The following is a 22,273-nucleotide window of genomic DNA, read 5'->3' on the forward strand; positions in this document are numbered from 1 at the left end:
TATAAATGAATTAAATATAAATCTATTTTATTTAAATTACTAATGATATCATTCAAGATGCTCCTGTTCTTATTTTTTCTCCACTTGGTAAAATATTCTCAGAGAAATGTTAATATGTCTCACTATGATTACATATTTTTTCTTTTTCCTTATATTTCTTCTGCTTTTTGCTTTATGTTTTCCTTCTTTGTTGCTAGGTGTCTAATGGTTTATGATTTCTATTTTCTTTGTGAATTGTACCTTTTATCATTAAAAAACTCATCTGTTTCATTTATAATAAATAAAATAAAAACAATGCTAAAAAAAAAAAAGAATTCGAGCATTGAAGTCTGCTTTTGCCACTTAAAAGTTGCTTTGCCTTAGGCCAGTAATATACCATGCCTCTCATTTGCTCCACTTAAAAAGTGCAGATAGTACTATCTCGCTCCTAGAACTGTCATAAAGATTTCATGAGATAATAAATATAAAGCAAAGAGCATCATACTTAGTGCTCTATCTCAGAAAAAGCTTAGCTCCTTTAAATAAAGTCTTGTGTGGGTGGAATAAGGAGCTTTCTGAAAGAAGATGGAGCTTAAAACACCCAGAGTTTAGCTAAATGAGTCTTTCACATGTAATGAGGGCCACTAGAAAAGTATAAAGTTAGAAGAATAGATAGAAAAGAAAATCAAAACTCTTCATGTTGAAGTTTTAAGAGCAAAACTCTTCAGGGTTTCCTGGTGGCAACAAAGATCCAGCACAGACAAAAATAAACAATTTTTTTAAAAAGCTCTTCATGTTGGGCCATCCCTAGTGATCCAATGTTTAGGACTCCATGCTTCCACTGCAGCATGGGACACAGGTTCAATCCCTGGTTGAGGAACTAAGATCCTGCAACGGCTCATGGCTAAAATACAACAAATTGCCTAATTAAACATAGTGAATTGAACTCACATATTACCTTTGTGTCTTCACTAAATTCCACCAAAGTGATAGCAAAACAGAAGCATACATCCACATGGGCAAAGAAAACAAGAAAGATGAAAGCAGCAACAAAAAATTGAAAGCTGAAAAGTAAAGGAACAAGGAGTTGCTGACCATTTTCTTTGTTGAAATGTAAGCAGGAAATGGGCTTCCCTCATGGCTTCAGCAGCAAAGAATCCGCCAGCAATGCAGGAGACACAGGAGACATGGGTTTGATCCTTGGCTTGGGAAGATTCCCTAGAGAAGGGCATGGCAACCCGCTCCAGTATTCTTGCCTGGAGAATCCGATGGAAAGATGAGCCTGGCGGGACACAGAGAGTCAGACACCACTGAAGCAACTTAGCCCACAGCACAAGCAGGAAACGGGGAAAGCACGGGGACAAGCCGCTTGAGTCAGAGTCCTGGAGGAATATCAGGAACTGTAGTACAAGGTTCTGCTGAAGGTAGGGGCACTGGTGGCCTCAGCAGATGAGCTGCTAGACAGCCCGCCCAACCTCACCCCAACACTGCACCTCCGTACAGTGAGTACATTCCTCCACGACGACAGAGTCTGGAGTTTAACTGGCTAAAGAGTTTGAATTTAAAAAAAAAAAAGAAAAATAGTGACTTTGGATATATTTGCCTCAACTCACTTTCCAAAAAAAAAAAAGAGGGGGAGGTAAATTAAATGATAGCTAACAGCCCCCTTCCCCTCCTTAGTTCTCACAATTGAATGCAGGCTCAAACCACATAAACATGTTCTCCTTTCTGAGGCATCTGACCAGACCAAGAAAAAGACCTATAGATACTGAGAGAACCAAGAATTCCCAATAAAACAGCACAGATTATCCTGTAGTAAAGCCCATCAGATAATAAATCGCACCCATGCAGAGCTTCTACTCAGCTCTTAGGCACCTCAATATTAACTATAATCATCAGACATCCAACATTAGAGGCCGACCAAAACAAGGAATAAAAAGAAACTTTGTGATTGGGATTATGCAAAATCCTTAACATCCTTGGGGAGAAAAGAGTACATTTCTGAAATGAGTACAAGATGGTATAAAAGAAAACATTGGAAATTTTAAATACAAAAACAAATTCATAGATGAGTAGGAGAGAGGTGGGCACGCGTGCTAAGTCACTTCAGTCGTGTCTGACTGCAACCCTGTGAACTATAGGCCGCCAGAGGGGCCCCAGGGAGAAGGCAGCGATCCACCTCTCCCCACACTCTCCGCCATGAGCACCACCCCAAGGGCGACTGTTGGCAGAGTGGGTACCTCTCACCACCGCACATGCCTACGGCAGCCCCATGACAAATCCAGCTCAAGGTCAAAGAACTGGCTTTAGACGGGAGGTTTAGTAACACAGGGAAGCCAGAAGATTCTACCAGAGCAGATTCAGATTTATTATAGATTTGAGATTAATGTGTGTGCATGAATAATCAATGACCCAAAAAGTGGACCAGGAGGGTATGTGAATCACATGACCTCACACTGTCACCTGAAGTTCTGTGCAGTAGACTCACCACATTGCTAGCACTGAGCTTCCTCTCATTATCTCAGACATACACACTTTAATTAGACTAGAATTTTTCACCTCTTCTGGTTTAACTTCTTTCACTATCCATGAGGGTATACATTTTGGGGAAATAGAATTTTATTTCTTGTTTTTAAAAATAAAATGGCCAGAGTTCAAACTCGTCCCAATTTACAAAACACCTCCACAGTTTTATAAAACATCCCTCAATTAAAATGTATTGAGCAAATCTGTGTATAGTCATGTATAGTCATGGTGACAGACACTACTTGAAAAAAGAAATGACTTTTGCCTCGAGTTTGCACTCTAGTGGAGCTGTGCTGTCCAAATTGTTAACCACGAGCCGCAAGTGGCCACTTGAAATGTGACAAAGCTGAAATGAGATGACAAAAATGTGACAAATGCTGTATGTGATAAACACATGCTTATTAGTACAATATGAAAAAAATATGATCTCACTAAATATTTTTATACTGACTACATGACCAGATGATAAAATTTTGGATATACTTAAGCAAAATATATTACTAAAATTAGTAGCAAGTACCTTTCACTGCTTTTAATGTGGCTACTAGAAAACTTAATTATATATGTGCTTGTATTATATTTGTCAGACAGCACTGTTCTAACAGATTAAAAACCTCTTTTAACCTGTTAAGTTTATTAAAATATTAAAATATTTTAAATGCTAAAGAACAGTAGATAAAGTATAAGTAAAACTGATGGTCCAATTCTGTTAATTTTCACAAATAAATTTTTTAAAACTTTACTATTCAAAAATGTCTTTTTAAGAATGGAAAGGTAAAAGAATAACCCCGAAGTAACAGTACTTAGACATGTCAGTCTCACAAAGATATAACTATTATTTACTTTTATTATTTTATTGTATACTTATTACAAATTATTTTACAAAAACTTTCCACTTAAGGTACTTAAATTAAATCACAACTAGAAAAATGGTAAAAGTAGTTAATGACTACTTCCCCTAACAAGTTAAAACTCATTATTTTTGGTTTCATACTTCAGAAGTCCATAGGCTAATCTCTACTTAAGTACATTATTATGACATAATATGTAGCTAAAGAATGAGGTGGATCTAATGTATCAACAAGGCAAGATATTATAATGTATAATCTGAAATGAGGCAAGCTGTCAGACGTTGTAGAAGCCAGCCCAGTGTGGGTGCATCACGTGTAAATGTGCAGAGCAAGACAGGGAGGATACATGCCAAATGTTCTCAGGGGTGGCTTGTTAGGAGTCTTTTTTTACTTCATATACTTTTAATTCTTCTGTATTGTTTGAACCTTTTTTAATAAGGACATTGTGTAACTTATAAATGATATAAAACAAAAGACTGTTGATTTTAACTGTCTTGTAAGTACTCATCACCTCAGTAGCTTTTAAAACCCTTATGCTTGCTATCAATTGTGACCGGAAAATCATAGTATAAATAACAAAATATGTAAACCTGAGAACTATTGGATCATAACATTACGGAGACCCATTAAAGTACAATTACACACACTCTGGCACAGAAAAAGTGCTCTTCTCTAGATCTGAAATTTGATCCTCTGGGAAGTTTTAAGAAATACTTGGGCCAGTAAAATCATGTAGGTCTGTTATCTACCCTTCTACCCCACAGACTTCTAACAGAACCCTGATGTTACTTCCTTTTCCTTTCCTGTGAGTAGCCATTTTTCAAGGGGAGGCTACGGTTAAGTGTGGGGCAAATTAAGATCTGAGCGAACCATTCAAGTTTTATTCTCTTTGAAAAGTAATGGTTTTGGACACAGACAGCCACTGCTATGGCTATGAGGGCAAGTGAATGGGGACAGGTGGCACCTTCCTCTTATAAAAAGATGTATTTTTGCCTCTGGTTGCCATTTGGGACCCAGAATGCTGGCTGTCACTTGGGGGCTATGGGGGGAAAACTAGCTCACATGGTGAGAACTGTAATGTAAAGACAGAAGGTACCTATGTTTCCAATGACATTGTCCAGTTGGTGAATCAGTCAATCCAAGAACTGCCGCCTGCCTGGACTTCTAGTTATCAACTTTCCCAAGGCTAATGATTTCAAAACTACTTTTTTAAAAAATTACTTAATTGGAAGATAATTACTTTACAATACTGTGATGGTTTTTTGCCATACATCAACATGTATTGGCCTTCTAGAGTAATTCAGACACACCATTTGAAGAAATCAGACATTTATTGAGTATATGTTCATTTAATACCACCACAAAGTGAAAAAGATATGAACTCCCCCCAAAACAGAACAAAGCAACTTGCCATTATTCTCCTGTTATATCTGAATCTATAATCTTGCACTCACCTTCTCTTTAATAAATGTCAAGACACACAAACTACTTGGAGGAGGATATCCAATTTATCCTAAAATCGTAATATTTTAAGGTAAAAAGCAGTTTAAGAGTAGTAATCGCTATGTATCACAGTATAGCAAAATGCCTTCTTGCAGCTTTAGAATCATTACTACTCGAAATATTAACACATTTATGCAAATACTTGTGAAAAATGGAACCACCTTCCAGTTTCTGATTTCAGGAACAGGTGCAAACCACCATCTCCTTCACAGATCTTCTGTTACAACATCCATCAAAAGCCACTGGCCCAGCTCTCAAATACTGACAATGACTATGATGCATGTGTGTTGAGTTTGGAATGGATGACACAGTCTACAGCAAAGCTACAAGACCTGAATTATTTTTGCATAACACCCCAATACTCCCTGAAGAAATTTTACACACAGGTTGAAAACAGCTATTGTCCATCATAGTTTAAGTCAACTTATATTTTAAATGGAAGGTACACTGTTGCTTCTCTTTAGTTTTTACAAGGACTAACTATGATGTTGTATATTTGAATATGCTTACGAATTCAGACAGTATATGTAAACTACACATAATCAGAGGCTTCACATCAGTTAAGTTTGTATTAAAAAGTCTGACCAGACCTTCCAAATAGCATTCACAGCATTAGAAGTGAGAGAGATTTTCCTTTTTCTCTCCACATCTTTTCAAAGGCTCTCTTTTGTTTGAAAACTGGAGTTACAGAAAATTCTTAAAAAATAATCCCATTAGACATTTTGAATTATTGGTAGAAATGAGGTGACAATAGGTATTTTTCATTTAGAAGTAAGTTTGACATTTATTTGTAATCATTTCTAAATTGCTTAGTCCAATATCCTATTCCATGCTCTTCTCATAATTCTATAATTGCTAGATATCTAAATTAACATCATATTCATTTTTAGTTAACAAAAATTCTTGCACCACAATTTACCCCTGCCTTAAGTTCATATAACTTAGCTTTTAAAATCTAGTTTCATGTTCAATGAATCAAGAAACAACAAACATTAGGACAGTTAAGCCAGGCTTTAATAGGCAAAAAAGGGTTGCTTTGGCAAAGTATAAAAGGATAACTGTTACAGTACTAATCATTATTTAATCTACTTTTATTAAATATTAGAACACAATAAGGCAATTGTTTTAAGACACTTGAAGTTACATTTAATAAACTGATAACTGGTCCTACACGGACACATTGTGCACCTACCTTTCCTGATACACTGTGCCCCTACTTCTCTTCTCTGTTTACTCTAAGAAATCAAAAAGTTAAAAATAAAAAATTAGCGGGCTTACTAAATCACTACTGATTAACACTAAGATGTTTATTCCTTACAATATAAACTTCTGAAAAAGAAGACTCTGACTACCCTCTTTCAAGGTTTTTCCATTTAATGTACTCCTGTTGTCTCCTGGTATCTTGAATCCCTTCCTAACACTCCACCTGGAAGTATGCCTACTGAGGAATCAATGGATGTGATGTGTGGTTTAAACTGCCACTCAAGGTAGGGCAGTGGTTCCCAAACCTGGCCTCCTATCAATATCATCTGGGAAAACCAGATAAGATTCCTGGGCCCCCTTCAGATCTAATAAGGTTATCCCCTTCCACCCTAACCTCCCATATGATCTATGTGGTCAGTCCTGCATAATCCAGTATCTGGGAGGACTAAAAGGATGTTAAAAAGGAAGATATTTGTCATCGTGTTTCCACAGGTCTTGGGTCACAAACTGGGATCCAATATATAGAAAGAAAAAAAAACTACAATGTAGAATCATAGCACTAAATGATCAGTGAGCAGAGTAACTGGGGAAAGACTTTACTATCAACAAATCAAACAAACAAATTCAACAGAGGTAGCCTGGCTGCCCCTTCCATGAAAGCCTGACCCCGCAGGGCCATGAACAGAGGAAGGCAAGCTGACCGCAGGACAGGCTAGGGGGTTGCAGCTTCAAAAGTGACTGTCCCCACACCACTTCCCTCGCTCTCGCCTTCTCCATTCCCCGCTCTGAGCCACTCTTCTCTTCCTCTGCCTTTGGCCATTCTCTTATTCCCTTCTCTTTCCTCACTTTTCTCACTTCCTCTCTCTTCCTTCTTCCTCTCATCATTCATTTACATCATTCTTTTCTTCACTTTCTCTTCCTTAAAAATTCTTCCTTACACAAGCTAAGCAAATTCACACTGGAGATATAATGGACGTCAGCAAACATTCGGTCTAAAACAGAATGATCTGTGCAGGAGACAACAGCGGGGCACAGAACTTCAACAGCAAGGCCGGAGTGGCGTGAGACAAGCCAGGCAGCTAACCCGTTCTCTCCCGGGGCTCACGGCTCCAAGACTGCTGAGTCTCATGAGGTGGGCAAGGCACAATGATTGTTCGCAAGCTTACGGGACTGAGAAGGTGACTGACATGCCCTGGCCCCCTGATCAAGAAGAGAATGCAGATCCAGTTCAGTTTGGTTTTCTTTCCTTTATACCAATAACATTCGACTTGAGGCAAAATGAGAGAGCAGTGAAGCAGTAATACTGTTTCAGGCTCGCAAGTATCCAGAGATAACCGGGTTACTGTATATACATTATGAACTACTCTTCACAGGGGGGAAAAACAAAGTATGCATTTTCTTAAAATATAAATCACAATATATATTTTCTCAAGGTTTTTTTCCTCTAAGATGGCAACTTCATATAAATGAAGGTTGACTACATTATAAAGTCATTCCACTTTGGTAACACTGTAGCCCAGAGATAATTCTGAGGTCAGAATTTTTCTAAGACATAGACTCGAAGAATATATAATATAATTCAAATACACTGCATAGATATACTGTCTTAAGGAAAGAAATATAAAACATTCTGTAAGCTGCTCTAGAATTTAACCTCATTAATGCTGAGAAACTGTATTTCTTGAAACTTCTCAAGGGAAAAGTTTATCTAAAGATAAACTCAGAAAATTCATTTTAACATTGTTAAGGACTTCCTGTGATATCCTAAATTTTAGGTAAAAATAGTCCCTCAGTGGAGAGTTTTCACCATAACCCAATTTATGGTAAAATGCTAATATTAGGTCAGGTCTGAATAAACCAAGTGAAGAACCTTCCAACTGACCCCACAACGAAGAGTGTGTGATGGTATAAATAAGGCACAACATGTGTGAGACCACAGCACACAGTCCAGTTAAACTATGATACACTCTACCCAGTCTCAATCATACTAGAGCCCACGGGGCTAAGAGTCTGTTCACTGAGAAAATTAAACCTAAGGAGCTTCCTAATAATATAAATTCATATCTTGGAAATAACCCCAAGTACTTCCACTAACATTCCAGAGTCACATTTATAATCCACCAACTGTGCTGAGAATTGTGGTCCTAACTTCAGCCTTCAAGTTGGCAGAATGATTTCCAGTGGTTCCCAAACTAAATGACACCAAAATCATCTGAGGTGCTTATTAAAAATAGAATCATAAGGTGACTTATTTTTGCACTCTTATCATAAGGGAAATGTGCCTTCGATATTAACTGAAGCCAAAGGGGGGGCAATGTCATTGCAGCTACCAAAGTGTTTATACAGGTGAAATAACATGATGACTGGCATTTTCTTTAAGATACATCAGCAAAGGAAAAAGGGACAGATAACACAGAAGTGGTAAAACACGGACGTGTTCAATCTGGACGAGGAGTACCACTGTACTATTCTCTCCACTTCTGTGCAATGTGCAGACCCATCTGGATATGGCATACCAGGGTCATCTAAGGTGAAGCCCAGGCCATTCTCATCAAGGTCTCCACAAAAGCCTAATGTGGCCAGGCAGCCAAGGGTCTTCCTCTGGGGCCATTAAAAATGATCCTATCTGCTCCAAACTTTGAAATTCTAGGGATCCCATTTTTTATTTAGCCAATTCAATCTCAACACGTTCACGAGTCCTCATGTTCACCGTAGCATTCCCTAAATGCTTCTGCCCCACGAGAGCCGGGCTCTTGTCAAATTCTGATTCATCTTTCTCACACCTTCCTTTCTCAACCTGTCCTTGACTCAACTGCTCAAGGCAGAGGCCAGCTGTTCTCCCAACCCCCACAGAGGGCTCTGGGTCTTCATAAAGCCAGTCACCACTATTTCAGGTACTTCATAAACTACCATGGCAGTTTTCCTTCATGATTTTCTCTTCTCTATTTAAGTATTAAAATACCAAAAGGAGAAAAAGAAGTTAACCTCATAGTACTTGGTAAAGAGACATGTGCCCCAGCACAGCACATGCTAAGTACTCAGAATCTATAGTTATATCAGTTAAAGGTCAAAAACACTAAGAAAAGTAATATTTTTCTTACTGTCAGGATAAAAAAAAAAATAGCTGTCTTAAGTGATATTCAAAAAAGGAGGACATGCACATTAACCAAATCAAAACTATGTTTTCTACAGTCAGATGTGACAATCTTAAGCCAAATCATCCATGATAGTTTTCTAATGTACTTAAATTAAGGTTGTATATGTATATTTGCTTCTTCAAAGATATTTTGCAAAGCCATTTTGAGGTAGAAGGGAAAAGGTTTCAATGGACCACTTTTTCCTGCTCCACTGTTAACTGTAATCACTGCTCACAGAAGACGTAGCTTCCATATTTTGGTCCATCACATTTTCCACCATGACAGAAGTATACTTCTTAGGTTCTCACTTTATTATCTGCATATTTATTGCTTCCAGAATGCCCAGTAAAGCTGAAATTTTTCATTTAAAGTGATAAAAAATTTTCCTAAAATACTTGCTTAATAATCTTAGACCTGACTTTTGGCAAGACAGTTAAGCACATACAAATGAAAACACTACATTTCACAAATACACACAAAAACTAAAATCCAAACTTTCACTGTTTTTCTTATGGAGCTCAATCTTAAATGTGCAGCTTACGTATAAACTAAAAACACTTTTAAACATGATTGTCACAAAAATATTTTAAACAGAGATGAAATGTATAAAGGCACACACAGATTGTCAATAGTGACATCAGTTCCATCACATTTCTTTAGAAACAGAACCTTTCCTGTTTCTGTAAACAACTTCTTTTTCTCACACATTTAAAGTGAGGTTAGTGCTGACGTAAGATTATTGCTATACTCACAGTTTGAGTGTTTCCACTGTGTATGAGGTACATTTTCTCCATTCATACATCCTTACTGCCCTTACCTACTGAAGAGTTAAGAGTCAACCCAAGTCTGTAGGCTATAACCATTCAATAACATTTTTGTCAATACTGGAATGATACCAGATAACATTATAAAACATCAGAGATCAAAAATATCTTCTTGTTGAGGTCCAAGACTTCAACTTGTTCTTCATTACATGAAAATACAGCTCATTTGACTTCTTCAGGAAAAAAATTCTACTGAAGATGAATAATTCCTTCCTGAAAACTTCATCTAAGACTATTCCTTCACAATAGTCTCTGATATTTTGTTGTTTTAATTCATTTGATTTAGCAGTCACCAAGAATCACCTTTCTTTCGGCGGTCTGTCATAACGGTCTTGTATGCTTTTTGTCAGCTGTTTGATAAATATTTTGTAAATTTTTCCACAGTATGTATGCACTGTCTTTTGTAGTTCCAGTTCTAATGGTTTTAATAAGGAATGGATGTTGTCATCTTCAAAAGAACACTAGAGAAAGAAGATAAAAAGACAAAGATATATATAAAAATTTAACTATTCCCAATAACTTCTTCAATCAACTTTGTATCAACAGTCTCCACTTTAAAAAGTCTCATAGAAAAAAATAAATAAATAAAAAAATAAAAAGTCTCATAGAAAGCATGTGCCCAACAAATAATTTCAATGAATTAAATAGAAGACATCTCACAGGAGGAAGGAGGAGGCAGAGAATCCTGAGTCAAGGCAAGGACATGGTCAAGAGCAGAAAAGACCCAGAGATTCTCACAGCTGTGAGAAGACAAGCAACAGGTCTGAAGGTGGCTGAGAGAGACTAATAAAAGCCAAAAATCACTCTGGTAACACTGGTGAAGCTGGACTGGGAAGGACTGAGATGGAGACAGCACAGTTCAGGGTTTCCCAAAGAACCCCAGCTGCACCAGGATAGATGTTTGAGAACTGCTAAACACCATGAACTCTTGAGTGAGATTCACAGGGACACGTGAGAAACTATTAAAACAGAAAATACACCTGTTGGACGTTGTTTGGTCCACTAATTCCAAAATGTACTTTCAGAATCCTTTTTCACTACAAAATGTATTAATATCTCAAGAAATATATTTTGGAAAACACTGTAGTAGTAATAAGTGGAAAAAAAGCTGAGCTCTTAGTATTTTCGGCCATGTACCTTTTTATTATTTGCAACTACAATTAGAAAGACTGATGGGGCTTGAAAATATCTTACAGGAAAGTTTAAAGTCAGTAAAAAATGGAAGACTCTAAAGGAAATTCAGAACCAGAAATCTAGGAGGACTGCAAATGACCCGAGGTTTACTACCCTGCCGCAGAGGGAGAGGAAATGGAAGCACCACTTGAATCACAATTAGTGCCTGGTGCACTGGGAAGACCCAGAGAAATCGGGTGGAGAGGGAGGTGGGAGGGGGGATCGGGATGGGGAATACGTGTAAATCTATGGCTGATTCATATCAATGTATGACAAAACCCACTGAAAAAATAAATAAATAAATAAAGGAAAAAAAAAAGAATCACAATTAGTGAGCCTGTAGGAAGCTGCAGCCCCTTTATGGAGAACAGGCCGAACTTCAATGCTCATTCAGAACACTGCCGTGGTAGGGCTGCACAGAGATCCTAAACCCTGGTGCCTCTAGTGCAAGAAACTAGAAGCATTAACTGCATGAAACCTTCCTTCTTGGGTAATTTTTTCAAACCTAATCCCATACACTGAAGATAAATATCTTAAAGTATTAAAAAAAAAAAAAGCAGGGGGGAGAAGAGGCTTAACTAGAAAGAAATGTAATGAAAAGAATAACAGCCAGCACTCTGGGATCTGGAAGAAACTGCTGAAAGCTGGACTGGTTAAAAAGCAAGCACTCCCTACACACCAGGCATCAGGCTAAGAGCTTTACATGCAGTAAAGCATGTAAACCTCACACCAACTTTATGAAACATGACAATTCACAATGAAGCAACTAAGGAAGGGAGAGAGAACTCTCCCAGTTACAAAGCTCTGAGTGCTCAAAGCACACAGCACTGCCTACCCAAAAAAGCAAATGCAACTGTGCCAAGTGAGCTTCAAACCTCTGCTGAAAAGATGAAGCTCAGTTACCAGTGGTGAACTGCGGTGTGCTCTATACAGATGTGTCTACATTTGTCTGGGGCTAAAAGTAGCAGCCATGCTGAAGAAGGGAACCTCATCAGGGTGTAACACCTGTAATGGAGTGACGGTCTGCTAACAGTTCACTGTGTACAAAAACGTACTAGGGCAACGGTGGCTGAGAGGCGAGTGATACTGGGCAGACCAAACTGGTCTTTTTCCTACTCTACAACGACTAAAAATGAAAATGCTACAAAGGTGTTTAAATGTTAATTCCTGGGGAATACCTGAGATTCACTTCATTTTCTTGTGATTTTAAATCCCAGTGTCTGTGGTTAAAAAAATGTTTTTTCTTCACTGGGAAGGTCTTGTGATGAGTATTTTCCTGAAATAAAAACAGTGCCTCAGGGATTACAGCTCCTTTAGTCCACCATAGAAGTTTGACCTTTAAAGAAGAAGGTGAGAAATCACCAGATGCCCACCTGTATACACAGAGCCAGCACTCGCCCTCCGCCAGGCTCAGACTCCACAGCACCCAGGACTGCACGCACCTGGCATCCAGAAGCTCCCCTGCCCAGAGGCCACGGTGCCCTCCCCTGGCTGCAGGCCTCCTCCTCCCCTACTGCGTGCTACCCGACTCGTCCACACCTTTGGCTGCCTGGTACTCGTCCTTCCAGCTCAGACCGATGTCTGCTCCTCCGAGAAGCTCTCCTGACACAGATAATCACTCCCTCTTCACTGGCACCGTACCCAGCACACAAACTTTTAGGAAGGTCATGTTTTATTTATAAGAATGTCAGCTGAAGGCAGAGAGTGAACAGTGAGGCTATGATGCCCACAATGAGATATTTCAAGGCATTTTCAAAAAACAGAACATATTTTAAAAATACAAGTACAATGGCAGGCAGTTCAATCCTTCAGATGCCAAGTGCCAGCTACATACAAGATTGTGCAGGAGAGGATGTTGAGTCCCCTGAATCTCTGCAAATCTACTGCATCTGATGCAGACACAAGAAGGGTATGAGGTAAATCAAAGTTAACCCAGAAACACCACAAAATCTAATAACTCAAATGAAATACAGGAAGCAGAAAATACTTTACAGAGCAATAAAATGCTTTATTCCCACTGTGAATCTGCACTTTTTAATCTTAGTATTTGTATTCACTCAACAACTAATATTTAACAACTATGTATGGACTGTAAAGCCTGATTTGCTGGCAGACATAGCCATGCATTCAAATTTTACAAATGGTTCACATCCTATGGTTCACAACATTCAATGGCTATGACTAAGCTTCTCTCTGAAACTTGCATAGATACCTCTGTCTGAACAGTAATTCTTTTAAAAATTATACTTTCCATTGAATAATAGATAAGAGAAGATAAAAACACTAACCAAGCACCAAAAAGACCGATTAACTTCGTTAAGATGAAAACTGGGTAGATAAGGCTAATTAATACAAACCGAAAGCAACCACTAGTCATTAATTACTTCAGGGTTTGAAACAGTTTTTAAAATAAGATTTATTTCTTAAAAACCGAGTGTAATTAATCAGCTTAAAACAAATACTCAGTTTTTTTTAAAAGTATATACTTATAAGAGATCAAAGAAAAGATCAAATAAAACTAGTAAGATTTAATTCCTTAATAATGGATTTTTTTTTTAATGCTCAGAGGCAACAAAGAAATCACATTTTTATAGGAGTGCATTTCTTTTCTACCCTGCAAAGTCTCAGAACTCCAAAAGTACCTTTTGTTATTTTTATCACCTCTTGACAAGCCATAATAAAGCACTATTAAAATATGATACTGATTCTGAAGGCATACAAGGTCAGCTACATGAAAATGAACATCAACACTAAATTTTATCATTCTTCAGTGAGTGTAGCTGTATCATGATAAACTGATTATTCAGAAACCCTTTCTCTCAGGCTTATAGGATTAAGAAACTTAGAAAAACACTAAAGCTGTAGCCTACAATGCTATCAGCATTTTCCCTACCACCAAGTGTGAGCAACACTCATTTCCAGGAGAAAACTTCAGCTGCAGATCATCACCTTACACAGCACACATCGTCACCACGTCCAGCCCAGTCCAGCCACTGCCTACTTGCATCCATCACCCCAGTCAAACAGCTCAACTCCTGACCTCCTCACGGGATTTTCACCACCCTCAAGACCTTTTCTCAGGCAGTGTTGGTTCTGCCTGCTCACCTGGCAAAATCTTACTCATTTCTTCAGGGTTCACTTCAAATGCCTCTTCATCAATGAGGCCTTCCTTCCCTGGCCCTTCGGGGCATAGCTGCTGCACTCTTCGTCATCCTAATACAGTCTGTGTCTCAGGAGGTTAGTTCAGTATCTTTATTCTCATTCCTATTAGTGAGACTGTACTAGCAAATACTGAGATCAGTCATTAGCAAATACTTAAGAGTCTCGCCAATAGGGGCATCAGCTCTTTTGATCCCCACACTTAGACCAAACCAGCACTCCTGTTGCTGATATCTGTCTTCACATCCATAGAAGATTAGACGCCGTCCAGCAGCGCAGAGAACATACCCCCTGAAAGATGAATGGTCACTTATAACTTCTCCCTAGGTATCGGTGAATTAGCTGCATGGATAGTGACTGATATACAGCTCATTAAGCAAAACCATAAATCCAATCCTTATTTGGCTTTGCCCCAAGTCTTGGTCCCCAACATACTCAGAGACCTGATTCATGCATCAATCTACAGGTACGTGAAGTATAATCATCTCCCCCTGTCAATCCACCTTAACTACATAAAAGTGGACTGTTAAGACCAAGGGGAAAAAGAGACAGAAACAGGTACCTGGGGTGACAGGGCCAGAATAATTTTTTCCAAATTTAATATAAAGTTTAGTATTTAAAAAAGAAAACCTCATTTACAAAGGCAACAAAGAAAACTGAATAGACTTAAGATGTGTTCAAAATCCACAGTATGAAGAGATCTATTCAACATTCCTGAAAGACACAAATCAAAGACAACCCTTGTTCCTAAGATGTCTCAATACCATCAAAACGTCAGCAGTCACTAAGTCGACATGTGACGATGACACACTCCCAACGAAAAAACAACTTTTTGTTAAATGCGTTGATATCTGTGTAAAAATAAAAATACACTAAGTAGGAAAACACTATAAGGACAGGATGTGAACAGGGAACAACCCTTCAGTTCAGTTCAGTTCAGTCACTCAGTCGTGTCTGACTCTTTGGGACCCCATGAATCGCAGCACGCCAGGCCTCCCTCTCCAGCAGGTATTAAAATACAGCACAAAGACATCATAGTTAAAACAGTGTGTAAGTGCACAAATGGACAGACCAGTGGAGCAAAGAGAAAATCCAGAAATCACAAATGGAACTTTAGTATATGATACAGTCAGTATCTCAAATCTTCAGGTTATAGATAACCTTTCAAATAAACATAATTGGGACAAGACGGCCACTTGGAAAAAGATCAAATCAGATCTACCCCTTACTCAAGAGTAAATTCCAAATTGAGCAGAAGACTAAACGTAGTAAGTGAAACAGTATATAGGTGAACCTTTCTGTAAGCTGAGTATAGGTAGGGAAAGACTTTCTATGACTTTTTTTTAAAGGTTTTAAATTTGATTACACAAAAATTTTTAAAAAACAAACAACTCTGAATGACAAAAAATGCCATAAACAAAGTCAAACTGGGAGAAAATATTTACATCAGATATAACAGAAAAAGAACTAATATCTTTAATACACAAAGAACTTGCAGCAAATGATGGGCAGGTGGGAAGTAAAGTATGAAAGTCTCACATGGTGATGACTGTACAACTCTGTAAATATACTAAAAACCACCAAATAATTTACACTATGAGTGAAAAGGATGGCATATGAAATATGTTAAAAATAAGTCATTTTTAAAAATCAATAGAAGACGAAGTAAGAGATCTGAAAGAAAATTCACAACAAAAAGATGTAAAAACAGCTGTTAGATATATAAAAAGATGTTCATCTCACTCATACGAGAAAGTGAAATTTAAACTAAGATTCCATTTCTCACTTATTAGCATGGCAAAAAATTTTCAAGGTTGACAATACACTCCTGTGCATAACAGGCTTCCTCATGAACTGTTGGCAGGAATGCAAATAATCCCTATGTAGGGGAAACAGGCAGTAACTTCCATTAAAATTATCCCATGTCCAGGAATTCACCCTAATTAATACATTGCTTTCTCCTTCCTCCCTCCCTCCGCCACTTCTTTCCTTCTTTTCTCTCTCTCTCTCTTTCTCTCCTTCCCCCTCTCTATTGGCCCGCCTTTCAGTCTGCAGAATCTTAGTGTCCCCAAACCAGGGATCTAACCAGAGCCCCGGCAGTAAAAGCATGGAGCCCTAACCACTGGTCCACCAGGGAATTCTGCAGCATTATTATTCAAAATGTTGGAGAATACCAAAACGTTCAAACTTAAGAGATGAGTTGAATAAACTCTAGTACATGCACAAAGTGGAGTGTCATACAGTTGTGTAAAAAACATATGAGGAAGATATTTATAAATGCCCAAACTTACAGAATATTGTAAAACAAAAGCAAAGAACAGATAAAGATGAACAATACCTTTCATGTAAGAAAAGGGGACTTACAAAACATACGTGTACCCTCTCATCTGTACAAGAAGGACAAACCAGAAAATGAAATTAGTGATGGGGCTGGGACTTGGGGTGGAAGGATGGGGAAGGAACAATTTCTGAGTAAACCCTAATACAGCTTTGACTTTTTGAAGTATATTAATATTCCTCATATCAAACTGAACTTAGGACTTTCCCTGATGGTCCAGCGGTTAAGACTCTGCCTGCCAATGCAGGACACAGGTTTAATTCCTGGTCTTGGAAGATTTCACATGCCATGGGGCAACTAAGCCCAAGAGCCACAACTACTGAGGCCCCTGCTCTAGAGTCTGTGCTCTGCAACAAGAGAAGCCACTCTAAGGGGAAGCCTACGCACGGAAACTAGAGAGCTCCCACTCACTGCAACTAGAGTAAGCCCTTGTGCAGCAGCAAAGACCCAGACAGCCAAAAAGTAATTAATTAAGTCCTTAAAAATTCAATCAACAAAGATGAGGGGAAAAATCTTAAAACTGAAAGCATATGGAAATACATGAATCCAACAGTATTTCAAATGAATAAATAATGACACTGACAGGAGAAGAAAAAAACTAACGCAAATACAGTACAGAACATGCACCCTCATCCAGGGGTGGGGAGGGCAGGAGAAGGACTGTAAACAAACTGAATGTTTACAGCCAGCTAGTTTTTCAAGGAGAGGAGTGGGGATAGTAGTACAAATGGAGCATTTCTGAAATTATTTTGAATGTATTATAGCATTAAGCAAAAGAGGAATTTCTAGTTTGCAGCAAGGATTCTAACTGGAAGAAAACAGAAACCATGTAGAAGAGGAAAGGAAGGAGCCTGGGGGAATGAAACTGGGCACACTGGTGCAGGCAGAGGTCTCTGTGTGTGTATGTGTTTGCATTTTTGTATTTCCCAGCTCTGCTGCTGAAAGGGCTTGGAAGGGAAGACACCTCTGCAGCAATATGCATCAGAGTTCCTTAGAGAGACAGCTGATTTCAGGGCGAGGGCAGGGAAGGCATAGTAAGATAAGCCTGGGATATTTTGCTTGTACCTGCTCTTTGAGAAGGTACTCAAAATGATGGGAATGCGTCAAATAAGCACAAGAGATGGCAAAAGGGGCACTCAATCGCTAAATTTGGCACAACTTCAGCATCAATATAAATAACATTGAACACTGCATTACAATTTGCTGAAAAGAATAGTATCAGTGAGTTCATACTGATAATGCATAGGTCAGTAAGTGGGCAAAAGGCAGTGTCCTTCCTTACAGCAGAAAGCCAAGTGCCAGAGCTATATGGGGAGGGTGTGGTGGGGCTTATCACTACGGAACTAGAGTAAAGGATATGCAAATTCTCTGTAAACCAGGGAGCATGTCCACAAAAACACTTAAAAAAAGAAAAAGAGCTTACATTTCTCAGTGCTTCATAAATAGCTCTAAATGCTGGTTGTTTATCATCATGGTAAACACCTCTGTTCCCATGGAGAATAAAGATTCCTTCTTCTTCAGCTTCTTGGCAATTGCTTCCATATATGCAATGATCTGGTCGATAATTCCATTGGCAAGGAAAAACAAAAAGGCTTTCTACGCAAAGATAAAACAAAGAAGTAAACACACGCTAATTCCACAGAATTAACATTCTGCAAAGATTTTAAACTTAGTTTACTCTGTCTTAAACATAAAGACTGATAATATAAGCCAAAATCAAATAAATGCATTTTTTTCAATTTTGACTAAATACTATGGTTTTTTTTTTACAAAGAATAAAATAAATTTTAAAAATTACCTGGATTATGAAAAAATATGATATTCAACAGATCTTGATCACCCCATGTAATGTTCAGTTTGTATTTTTTAAGCAATGGCATCAGTATATCTCCCCATCGTAGTCGTACGGTGGTCATATCATTCTGTGGGTAAATACATTAACAGATTTCTCAGACTTCCAGGTTAAAAATGGCAGCATAGTGACAGTTCCTCATTCTTCCCTTAGCAATCATTACGGAGCAACAGGAGATGCGCAAACTTTTTTGTTACAAAACAATGTGACCCTAACGTAAAGTGAGGAAGAATGAACAGCTCAAGTGGAGAGATAACAAAAGATATCTGAAGCTGTAGGGAGACATGATGAAACTAACAGAAGTCAGGAAAAAAAGGGAAAGAAAAAGGAGATGCTGGTTTCAGTGCTATGACTGTACCCTCATCCTAAAAAGCACAGTTTTAGTACATCTGTCACATATCTAGACACAGCACCTATGTCTCTGCAATACGCTGCTGAAGATTAAACATGTTACTATATAAATGAAAAGTACTAGGAGCAGTGGGGCTTCCCTGGTAGCTCAGACGGCAAAGAATCTGCCTGCAATGCAGGAGACCAGTTCAATCCCTGAGTCACGAAGATCCCTGAAGAAGGGAGTGTCTCCCCACTCCGTGATTCCTGCCTGGAGGATTTCATGGACAGAGGAGCTTTGCAACCTATAGTCTATGGGGTCGTAAAGAGCTGGACGTGACTGAGCGACTAACACACACACACACACGAGCAGTACTTGGCACGGCGTTGGTTAGCTCTCATCACCATGATCACCATGATTCTTAGACTGATCTGCTAATCCTTTATAATCGACACTTCAAAGAGATCACTTGAAACCGATAAATAAAAAATAGATACTGAATTTAATCAGATGCCTTTGCAGCCTCTATGGAATTACTCTTGGCTCATTATTTTAAAACTCAAAGTCAGATACGTAAGGAAACAACAGAGTTGAAAGAGGCCTGGGGATCATTTGAATCTAGGGTGAAAAGGGGTGGAGTTGAATACTAAGTCTTTTATACAAATCTGACTTTTGGAAACTCTCTAGGTTTAAAGTAAGTACTTTTCAAACTATAGTTTGCAACATGCTGATGAGTGAATTTTTCATATCCTCTGAGAGATTTAAGTACAGAAATTGAGCGTAAAATTTAGAAACTTTTATAGCAATTTAACAGAGTAATTTTATGTCTATTTATTTTAACATTTTCCAAGTAACTTATTTATATTATTTTTTACAAAACCATTGGCTCATGACAGATTGCAAACAATGTTTAAAAAAGCACTGATCCTTCTTCACTGATCCTATCTCCTGAGAGTCTGAAAACAATTGTTACAAGCTATTCAAGGATATATAGTAAACTCAGTGGAGGAATAAGCAATCTATCCTTTGAGAAGGAAAAGTAAGAATTCCTAGGAGAAAAAACTACACATTAAAACTAAATATAATCTACTGTAGTAATTGTATTACCTTCTTTCTCAGGATGCAGTAAATACAGTGACTATACACAATGAGAAATCTCACACACACACACACACACACACACAAAATCTGGAAAATGACTGAAACAAATATTACTTAAGGAAATAGTAAGAAAACAATTTATTGAAAGGACAACTCTGCAATGAGTCACTGATCATGTTAACTAAACACTCTTAGGATCTGAAAAGGAAAATATGAGTTGATCAACAAGGACCAACACCAGTAACGCATTCAATAGACAGTACTGATGGAATAACCTTTGTATCATGTCATGTTCAAGTTTTCACTAGATTTTACTTATTTAAAAAAAAAAAAGAAGAAAAACATACCTATTCTAAGAAACACATCTACTCAAAGAAGAAAAGATAAATAACAAGTCCAGGGCAGTTTTAGGGGGAAACAGGGTGGGGGGCATGGTGGGGGGCGGGGAGAGGAATCTTTATAACGCAAAGGAAAAGTCCTACCAGAAAAATATTGGACAAGAAGCAATAACACTAGTAGTACTTGTTGAGGATATAATGTAGAATATCCAACACCAAAAAAGCCATGAAAAATGAGTTTAATAAAGAGGCATTATATACAAAAAGAGTTCAAGCTAACAGAAACAGAAAAACAGCAAAATAGAAGTCAAAGGAAATGGACATACAGCCATTCACAAAGGAGGAAACATAAACGGCTAAAAATTATGAAAAGATTTTCACCCACATAGGTGGTGTAGTCAGGAACGTAAAAATCAAAATACATGAGGTATTTTTCAGCCATCAATTCAGTTTAGTTCAGTTGCTCAGTTATGTCCGACTCTTTGTGACCCCATGAATCGCAGCACATCAGGCCTCCCTGTCCATCACCACTCCCGGAGTTTACCCAAACTCATGCCCATTGAGTTGGTGATGCCATCCAGCCATCTCATCCTCTGTCACCCCCTTCTCCTCCTGCCTTCAATCTTTCCCACCATCAGGGTCTTTTCAAATGAGTCAGCTCTTCACATCAGGTGGCCAAAGTATTGGAGCTTCAGCTTCAGCCATCAGTCCTTCCAATGAATACTCAGGACTGATTTCCTCTAGGATGGATTGGCTGGATCTCCCTGCAGTCCAAAGGACTCTCAAGAGTCTTCTCCAACACCACAGTTCAAAAGCATCAATTCTTCGGCGCTCAGCTTTCTTTATAGTCCAACTCTCACATCCATGCATGACTACTGGAAAAACCATAGCCTTGACTAGACGGACCTTTGTTGACAAAGTAATGTCTCTGCTTTATAATATGCTGTCTAGGTTAGTCATAACTTTCCTTTCAAGGAGTAAGCGTCTTTTAATTTCATGGCTGCAGTCACCATCTGCAGTGATTTGGGAGCCCCCAAAAATAAAGTCAACCACAGTTTCCACTGTTTCCCCATCTATTTGCCATGAAGTGATGAGACTGGATGCCATGATCTTGGTTTTCTGAATGTTGAGATTTAAGACAACTTTTTCACTCTCCTCTTATCACTTTCATCAAGAGGTTCTTTAGTTCTTCTTCACTTTCTACCATAAGGGTGGTGTCATCTGCATATCTGAGGTTATTGATATTTCTCCCACCAATCTTGATTCCAGCTTGTGCTTCATCCAGCCCAGCGTTTCTCATGATGTGCTCTGCATGTAAGTTAAATAAGCAGGGTGACAATATACAGCCTTGATGTATTCCTTTTCCTATTTGGAACCAGTCTGTTGTTCCATGTCCAGTTCTAACTGTTGCTTCCTGACCTGCATACAGATTTCTCAAGAGGCAGGTCAGGTGGTCTGGTATTCCCATCTATTTCAGAATTTTCCAGTTTATTGTGATCCACACAGTCAAAGGCTTTGGCATAGTCAATAAAGCAGAAGTAGCCATATAACTCGGAGAAGGCAATGGCACCCCACTCTAGTACTCTTGCCTGGAAAATCCCATGGACAATGGAGCCTGGTAGGCTGCAGTTCATGGGGTCACGAACAGTCGGACACAACTGAGTGACTTCACTTTCACTTTTCACTTCCATGCATTGGAGAAGGAAATGGCAACCCACTCCAGTGTTCTTGCCTGGAGAATCCCAGGGACAGCGGAGCCTGGTGGGCTGCCGTCTATGGGGTCACACAGAGTCGGACACGAGTGAAGCGACTTAGCAGCAGCAGCAGCCATATAACTACATATTAATACTAGTACACACATCAAATCAAATTATTCTTTCTCCACAATATCACACACATTAAATGTGACAGGCTATACGTACTGACATAAAAATCAACTATATATTTGCTAAGTGAAA

At 38.5% G+C, this 22,273-nt stretch overlaps 1 protein-coding gene across 2 annotated transcripts in view; it reads right to left on the reverse strand.

The window, feature by feature from the left end:
• Nucleotides 1–4,668: 4,668 nt before the first annotated feature.
• The window catches only part of GXYLT1 (glucoside xylosyltransferase 1), a 49,678-nt gene continuing 32,073 nt past the window's right edge, over nucleotides 4,669–22,273 (reverse strand). For both annotated transcript variants that reach the window (XM_043446648.1, XM_043446649.1), the window contains 3 exons: nucleotides 18,492–18,615; nucleotides 18,117–18,289; nucleotides 4,669–10,484 (listed from right to left, as the gene is read on the reverse strand). In XM_043446648.1, coding sequence (XP_043302583.1) covers nucleotides 10,323–10,484; nucleotides 18,117–18,289; nucleotides 18,492–18,615 — 459 coding nt within the window. In that variant the 3' untranslated portion in view covers nucleotides 4,669–10,322. The remainder of the gene's footprint in view (nucleotides 10,485–18,116; nucleotides 18,290–18,491; nucleotides 18,616–22,273) is intronic.

This window comes from Cervus canadensis, chromosome 25, assembly GCF_019320065.1.
Source record: "Cervus canadensis isolate Bull #8, Minnesota chromosome 25, ASM1932006v1, whole genome shotgun sequence".
Taxonomy (NCBI): Eukaryota; Metazoa; Chordata; class Mammalia; order Artiodactyla; family Cervidae; genus Cervus; species Cervus canadensis.